We start from the raw sequence: 8644 nt of genomic DNA, 5'->3' as shown, positions 1-8644 counted from the left end.
TTTTAACAGTAAATTTCAAAGTGCAAAATAATTAATGAACATCTACTGCATACTGCACAACAGCACATTTTATTTTGGAATAAAAATGTATTAAAGTAAATCTCATTCACGCCACTCATTATCTCCATACAGAATAATACAAATCAATACTTCAAGTTCATGTTGTATATTTCCAAGTATCCAAATGTCAAAATCAAAATGATCACATTTAACAAATTTGACAATTAAACAATTTTCCCACGTTATAGACATGAAAGCCATTCAGTTTTCATCTAAGTGACTTTTAGAATGAATGGAAAATAGTTCTACAGCTTTTCACGAGTGTGAATCCTCATGTGCCGAGTTAAATGCTGTTTTTGATTAAAACTTTTTCCACAGGTCACACATGAAAACGGCTTTTCACCAGTATGAATCCTCATGTGACTAGTTAAATGATGTTTTTGACTAAAACATTTTCCACAGGTCACACATGAAAACGGCTTTTCACCAGTGTGAATCCTCATGTGACTAGTTAAACGCTGTTTTCGACTAAAACTTAGCCCACAGGTCAAACATGAAAATGGCTTTTCAACAGTGTGAATCATCATGTGCTCAGTTAAACTAACTTTGTGACGAAAACTTTTTCCACAGTTCACACATGAAAACGGCTTTTCACCAGTGTGAATCATCATGTGACTAGTTAAATGCTGTTTTTGACTAAAATCTTTTCCACAGGTCACACACAAAAACGGCTTTTCACCATTGTGAATCATCATGTGCCGAGTTAAATCTGGTTTAAGACTAAAACTTTTACCACAGGTCACACATGAAAACAGTTTTTCACCAGTGTGAATCATCATGTGCCGAGTTAAATCTTGTTTTAGGCTAAAACGTTTTCCACAGTTCCCACATGAAAATGGCTTTTCACCATTGTGAACCATCATGTGCCGAATTAAATCTTGTTTTAGACTAAAACTTTTTCCACAGGTCACGCATGAAAACGGCTTTTCACCTGTATAAGTCATCATGTGGTGAGTTAAATGCCGTTTTAGACGGAAACCCTTTCCACAGTTCACGCATGGAAACGGCTTTTCACCTGTGTGAATCATTATGTGCCGAGTTAAACTGACTTTGAGACAAAAAGTTTTTCCACAGTTCATGCATGGAAATGGCTTTTCACCAGTGTGAATCATCATGTGCCGAGTTAAACTAACTTTGTGACGAAAACTTTTTCCACAGTTCACGCATGGAAATGGCTTTTCACCAGTGTGAATCCTCATGTGACTAGTTAAATCCTGTTTTATACTAAAGCTTTTTCCACAGTTCACACATGCAAACGGCTTTTCACCCGTATGAGTTCTAATATGACCAGTAAGAGTATATTTGGCAGTGAAACGTTTTTTACAAATGACACATGAGAAAGGTTTTCTTCTTTCCCCGTTTGGTTCTGATTCAGTTTGGTTTGTTTGTTCATCAACAGGAACCACCATGCAGGTATCAGTCTCCTGTTTTAACTCAATCTGTTCTTCACCCTGACTGCAGTAAACTTCTTTCTCTTCCACTTTTATCTGTTTGTGTTTTAGATCCTCCTGCTCTTCTTTTATCTGATGATCCTCTGGCTCGTCTTGTTCTTGTTTCACCTGAAGAGGTTCAAACTCGTCCTGGTCCAGAGTGGATCTCCTCTCCTGGTTATAAATATTACATTGCAGGCAATCTGGACAAGAAAACAGAGGAAAAGAGCAATTGTTAACTTTATTGAAGTGAATGAGAGAAGACTTTCATTGTTTGTGACATAAATCACAAAACAATCAGATTTGTTTTAAAAATCACTCTATTTGAAATTATTCATTTCATAAGAGATCCCCAAATAAATTTAGGCATTATTCTTAAAATACATTTTATTATTTGAGTATTTCTTATGTTGAAGGTATTCTTTATTTTTATTGCTCATTCATTTTATATTTTGGTGGTTTATTTACAGAGTTTATTTGTATGTTAACAATTGTTTTAATTATTATTTACTTTTCTAAGGGAGACAGGAAGAACTGCGGGTCCATTTTCTATAAGTATAGGGACTGGTGTAGGACCAGCATGCACTGGGTTGGTCTTTAGGTTTTTCACCAGAGCAGAAGAGGAAGAAGAGCAGAAGAGGTGATCTTGTTCTCAAATGAGGGAAGAAGGGAGCGGGAGATCGACAGGCGGATAGGCTAAGCGTCCGCTATGAAGCGGGCGCTGTACCGATTTGACATGGTGAAGAGAGAGCCGAGCCAAAAAGCGAAGCTCTCGATTTACCGGTCGATCTACGTTCCCACCCTCATCTATGGTCATGAGCTTTGGGTCATGACCGAAAGAACGAGATCATGGATATAAGCGACCGAAATGGGTTTCCTCTGCAGGGTGGCTGGGCTCTCCCTTAGAGATAGGGTGAGAGCTCGGTCATCCAGGAGGGACTTGGAGTAGAGCTGCTGCTCCTCCATGTTGAGAGGAGTCAGTTGAAGTAACTCGGGCATCTGGTCAGGATGCCTCCTGGACGCCTCCCTAGTGAGGTGTTCCGGGTACACCCCACCAGGAGGAGAAGACCCAGGACACGCTGGAGGGACTATGTTTCTCATCTGGCCTGGGAACGCCTTGGGGTTCCCCCTGAGGAGCTGGAAGAAGTGGCTGGGGAGAGGGAAGTCTGGGCCTCCCTTCTGGGGCTGCTGCCCCAACGACACCGGAAAATGGATGGATGGATGGATGGATGGATGGATGGATGGATGGATGGATGGATGGATGGATGGATGGATGGATGCCAAAAACAATGACAAGTTTGATCTTTGTTATTTGCTCACCAAATTAAAAAAAACAAACCATAAATGTCAGCTCCTAGTTTTTTGGACATTGGATTTCTTTTGCCTGTGTATAACATTATATTGCCAATTACATTCTAAAAATATATGCTGTACTATTTCTATTTGTTCACAATAACAACAACGTGTATTATGTTTATTAATTATTTTGAGAGTACCATTTATCCCTGTATGTGTTACAGGTCCCGAGTGTCAGGACTGCTGTAACAGTGATGACACACAATCTGAAGAGTAAATAAAGAAAAGTCAGCAATTTCGACCAAGAGCTGCTGTTACCATCGAGATTGCGTTTGAGGCAAAACGGAAGTCCATCCCAAAACCAACCTGGAAGCAACACCCCCACCCCCCAAACAAAGGTTCCGTTTCTCCACTACTGCTCCCGTCCCCACCTCAAGAAAGTACTATAAATGTAGGCAGGTTAACATGCCGAACTGCAAATAAAGTGTAATTTGTTAATTGTTTTAGAAAGTAGAATAAATTGTAAAAACAAATACTGTGGTGGCATTTTTTTAGGTGCACCACATATGTCCAAATCTTATTCTGGATATATTCTCTTCTTTTTTAATTGTATTACATTTTCTATACATATTACTCACACCTGCTATCACTCTTCTCACCTAGCTAGGCCATTGTTCCTATTACTACCTCCCAGTACTTCAGCTCCTCTGTTTCAGTCACCACTCGCCAGTCCAGCTTGTTAACCTGCTCACCACGTTGCCAGTCAATACCTTTGTTATCCCTCGTGTCTCTTGCTTCATTGTGTTTTGGATTTTCTTGTTTTCCCTGGATTTTGGATTTATTTTGTTCATTAAAATAACATCCGCATAAAGTACGTCTACTACCTGCTGCGTTTGGGTCCACAGCCTCACCACATCATGACACAAACCACATGAAAGAGTCCATCTTTAAACATTTAATGTGTAATTAAACAATAAAGGTGACAAGTACATTTTATTAAATAGATCACACTTTAAGTGATTTGTTGTAATTAACATATTTCAGGCAAGTGTGAACACGTAATGAAATAGATCCTGTCCTAGAATTTTATGTAATTGAACATTAGAGGTAACAAATGTGATGATCATCTGAGGTAATACATTTTATGAACATCTTTTTAAAATATTTTTTAAATATAAAATTAGTAAAATAAAAAAAGGGATGACTGAGTTAACGCGGCTATGGATGGCATGTAAAAGAATAATCTTTTTGCCCCCCAGCTTTGTATGCCTGCGCGAAATTTCCGTACGTCCAATAACATGCATGGTGTCTATATAAGTCGTAAGTCAGTGCCTCACCAGCAATGATCCTCACCGCACGTCACTGCTGTATATACTATCAATTTATCTGTTATTCTTTTATTTATCATAATATTTTAATCTGGAATTGCAAAAGATATGCCTACTTTACATTTAACATTTTACAAATTTCTAAATTTTATTTATCGGTTTACTTAAACCTTAACTCCATCCAAACTCTGGGGTTTCCTACCTATTCGGTGTAAGATTATCCAGGGAATTCGGGAGAAGTCCAGCAGTCTGCGCTGATCATCCATTTCTTTCTCGGACTTGACGATTAAACTCTGTGACTGTTTCTTCAGCAGGATTAACTGCTCGTTGATAAACTTGACATTAAACAAAACAGACCATGCGCCATCTTCGTTCTTTCCGCTTCCTCATCGTTCTCTTCTTCTTTGGGGTTTTATGACTGTCGGCATTGATATTGTTGCATTACCGCCACCTTCTGGATTATACGATCATCACATCACGAAGCTGAAGGTTGGTTGTTTCCGATTCGGGAAATGGCTAAAGGGCGATTCCACCTAATTTTTCACAACCTTCCGGATCTTTAATCGACTCTAGTTTAAAAACTACAACTCCTAGACTCTTCAAATCCGAACTGGATTATTCTGCCGTAATAGCAGAATATTTAAAACCATGTTTGTGATGTGTGAAACCTTTTTCTGATTTGTGAAACTTCAATAAAGATGGATTTTTACCACTTTTTTGCATCTGTATCACACTAGAACTGCTCTAATTCAAAAACATTTCACTGCTTTTCCTTCATTTTAGGTCTTCGAACACCTCTCTATTTCTGATTTTATCTGCATCAGAAGTGCTCTTCTTTCACTCCAAAAAAGACAATTTGCTATGAATAACTTAAATTATTTTTCTATATTTAAATATGATATTTTTCATGCTCATGTTGCTTCTAACCCTTTAATTCTCTTACCTCTCCTCCATTTGGCCATGCTCCATTTTTTGCACTGCCTCTGCCCTGTTTAGTCCTTTTTTGTTTCCAGTGCATTTATCGATGCCTGTATTCAATCCAGATATTTAATGTTTAGAACTGTTTGCAAAAAACACAAATATTTACTTCAAAATTTAATTAAAATTTTTTTTTAAATTGTTATGCAAACATTGTTTTATTGTTTAAATACATGACGAAATGGTTAATTACTGGAAATATTATCTTAACATAGAGGTGGAATGACTCAGTAGTTACACATTTTAATGAAAAACTCGGTAACACTTTATTTGAAGGGGTGTGCATAAGACTGACATGACACTGTCATAAACATAAAGAAGTCTTTATGAATGTCTATGACAGCTGTCATGAAGTGTTATTCGGTAAATAATGACACTTTTAATGCAAAGTTGCTCTAAAAGGTGAATTAAAAGTCCATTAAAAGTGCCAACTTTGCATGATTTTGTAAATTATGATAATTTAATGCAAAGTTGGCACTTTAATGGACTTTCAATGCACCTTCTAGAGCAACTTTGCATTAAAAGTGTCATTTTTTACTGAATGACACTTCATGACAACAGTCATAAACATTAATAAAGACTTCTTCATCTTCATGACAGCTATTATGTCATGTTTATGACAGTGTCATGTCAGTCTTATGCACACCCCTTCAAATAAAGTGTTACCGAGTTTTTCATTAAAATGTATAACTACTGAGTCATTCCATCTCTATGTTGAGATTATGTTTCCAGTAACTAACCTCAGACAGCAGGACGTTAAGAATGTATTTGATCCTGTCTAATGACATCATTTTAATGACTTCAGCTGTTTTTCCTTCATAGCTGTCCAGAAGCTGACAGATCCTTCATTATTTGGTCCAGTTGTTTATCATCATTGAAGATGATGGGAACCCACTTCTCCTGAAACTGGAAATATGGCATCAATTTCCCAGACAGAATGTCCTGTAAAATTCAAGAAGACAAAGGCGGTTGCTTTCTAAAAAATGAATCTCTCACCTTTTTTTTTAATAAGAACAACAGTGGAGCCTCAAATGTTGTCTTTGAAACAATACCAATCATTTTTGCAATCTTGGTGGTTTATTGAAATTCAGAGGCAAAAATGCGCTATTATACTGCATATATATATTATAGTGTAGTGAAGCAACCAATAAACGTAAACTGAATTAATACAAAAACTTTACAGTGGATTCTGGATATGGATTACTTGTAGACTGTAAATATTCTTGTTTAGTGTCCAATTCATGTTTTTTATTGGCTGATTTTATTAATATGAAATAATTTAATTTTAACATACCAAATAAGAAGTATGTGTGTGTAGTTTTATTATGGCGTTCATGAGAGAAAGGCAAAGTGATAAACTTTTTGGAAGTGTTACAAACACACTCAAAAACAGATGTACATCCAAGCGATTATGAATAAATTAATTAAACCAATAGTCCTCAAAAAGTGTTTTCAAAGAAGTTTTAAAATAGTGCATCTAATACTAATAATCGCTTGCTTATTTTGAGTTGTAGTTTTGAAGTTAGAGCAGGTTTTGAGTGACCAAGGCCAAAAAAAATGGTGAAAATTGCCCTTTATTGAAGTTTCACAAATCCCAAACTTGGTTTTGAATATTCTGTTATTAGAGCAGAATAATCCAGTCCAGGTTTGAAGAGTCTAGGTGTTGTTTTTAAACGAGAGTTGATTAAAGATGCGGAAGGTTGTGAAAAATTAGCCATTCCCGAATTGGAAGCTAGAATTGGAAACCAACTTCACCTTCGTCATCACGTCTAAATATTTCTCATATGGTGCGAGTTGGGGACAGTGAAGCACACCGGGGATTGAGATTGGTGACTGGAGATTATTCTGGCAGCAGCATATAACACATTTATGGGGTTCTTACAGGATGGTGGCTCAGCCACCAGGGTTACTGGCCTGGTGGCTGGACTGTTCCTGGGTGGGACTGAGGTAGCCTTGGCTGCTTGGGATTTTGGGGGCGTATTGTCTGGGATCCTGGCTGAGCCTGGAGGCTTGGGTTCTGAGGTTTTGGGTGCATGCATTGCATTGGTGGGCCATGGAGCCTCTTAAGCTTAGTGCCAATGACCTGCTATTTTTCATGTTGACTAGTTGTAGTCACCTGACAGCCTGTGCTGATCTGACAGAACCTTCATTAAGAAGTCTGACCTTTAGAGGAGCTGTCAGCACCGACTGGTATGGAGTGTGGATCAGAACGTCACTCAAGGATTAAATTGTGTTAAATAATTGTATTCTTCTTAGATAACGAAATAATATCCAATCAATTTTACTTTTCCTGTTATTTCTAAATAAAACAAACTAAATCTAATTTAACTTTGACTAAATTAGGAAAGAGAGACATATAAACACCCTTATGACCAAATTTAATTGTTGGACTGATTTATGATCCTAATAAATGACTGCTTTTTAATTCCCGGTGACCAGATGTCCCCCCCTAAAATAAACATTCCTTTGACATCATGTTGGTCCCATGTTGATCTTTCATCATGTTGGTGACTTGCAACCACAACATTGTGCATGAATGTAAGTCAATTATTTTTTCACCCATAGAAAAGTGTAATGTGTTTATTATGAGTACGATTAACCAATCTGAAGGAATACAAAGAATCAAATCAGCGAATATGCACTTATGAAACTATTGAAACCTTCAAGAAATTTATGTTGTGTAAAAGATATTTAAGAAAATAATACTGAATCTGCACTCATGAATTTCTTTATTTGGTTATCTCTAAAATTATGTTACTTTTTATTTTGAACACCAGACATCTCACCTCTTTCCTACAGTGTTTTTACTTAGTTGCACCACAGCAGTGGATTTTATAGCCAATGTTAAAATGTCATGAAATGCGGTTGAGGTGGTGAGGCAGACGCTGATGATGGTGAGGCAGACGCTGATGATCTAGGTTGGAGTCATTATGGTTGTTTAATAACTGAAGAAAGCTAAATTTGAGTAGCCTCACGTAGGCCTGTTTACTACTAGACACATATTCTTAAGAAATACATGTACAAAGGAGGAACATTTACTGAAATGTATCACACTATCAAGTGTTACAGAAAAATATCTATAAGAGTTTAGTTTTTATATATTCAGTTTTTTTTTTTTTTTTTGAATGGATGAAAGAAATCACAAACACATAGTAAGCACTGACTAGTATACAGGGGCTTCTCCCCCCCGACTGCTCCCTACATGCACAGACACAAATGGTGTGAGGAACCACAGTGGCTACAACCAGTATAGATGTACGGTCACCATACTGGGTTCAAGTATAAGGCATAACATACACTAAAGGAAAACTCAAAATTTTTATTCTTACATAAAATGTTACACGTTCATTTCTTTCTAAAATACATATGTAAAGTAGTGCATAAGTGTTCCAAAAGAAGGTGCTGTTGGTACTACCACAATCCTGACATGTTTGTCCTGCTGGGGACACTGTAGTGCAGGGGATTTTTGTGCGCGAACTACCATGTTCCTTACAGTGTGTTTACTGCCTGTAAGGAGGACGAAATAAAAACGCCAAGGTCTCCCCACAACTA

At 37.2% G+C, this 8644-nt stretch overlaps 1 protein-coding gene and 1 long non-coding RNA gene across 2 annotated transcripts in view; both read right to left on the bottom strand.

Moving 5' to 3' along the window:
* LOC103144760 (trichohyalin-like) overlaps nucleotides 1-8644 on the bottom strand; it is a 25817-nt gene that overhangs the window by 12684 nt on the left and 4489 nt on the right. The window contains exon 2 of the mRNA XM_016676248.1: nucleotides 1511-1693. Within this exon, the coding sequence (XP_016531734.1) occupies nucleotides 1511-1693 (183 nt within the window). The remainder of the gene's footprint in view (nucleotides 1-1510; nucleotides 1694-8644) is intronic.
* Nucleotides 3578-4312, bottom strand: LOC107837294 (uncharacterized). The gene is made up of 3 exons (XR_001663309.1): nucleotides 4302-4312; nucleotides 4150-4151; nucleotides 3578-3692 (listed from the first exon to the last, which is right to left on the bottom strand). It is a non-coding gene; the product is annotated as an uncharacterized LOC107837294 (long non-coding RNA).

Source organism: Poecilia formosa, unplaced genomic scaffold (genome assembly GCF_000485575.1).
Source record: "Poecilia formosa unplaced genomic scaffold, Poecilia_formosa-5.1.2 Scaffold131, whole genome shotgun sequence".
NCBI classification, from domain to species: Eukaryota; Metazoa; Chordata; class Actinopteri; order Cyprinodontiformes; family Poeciliidae; genus Poecilia; species Poecilia formosa.
This window is presented reverse-complemented; position numbering and strand designations above follow the sequence as displayed.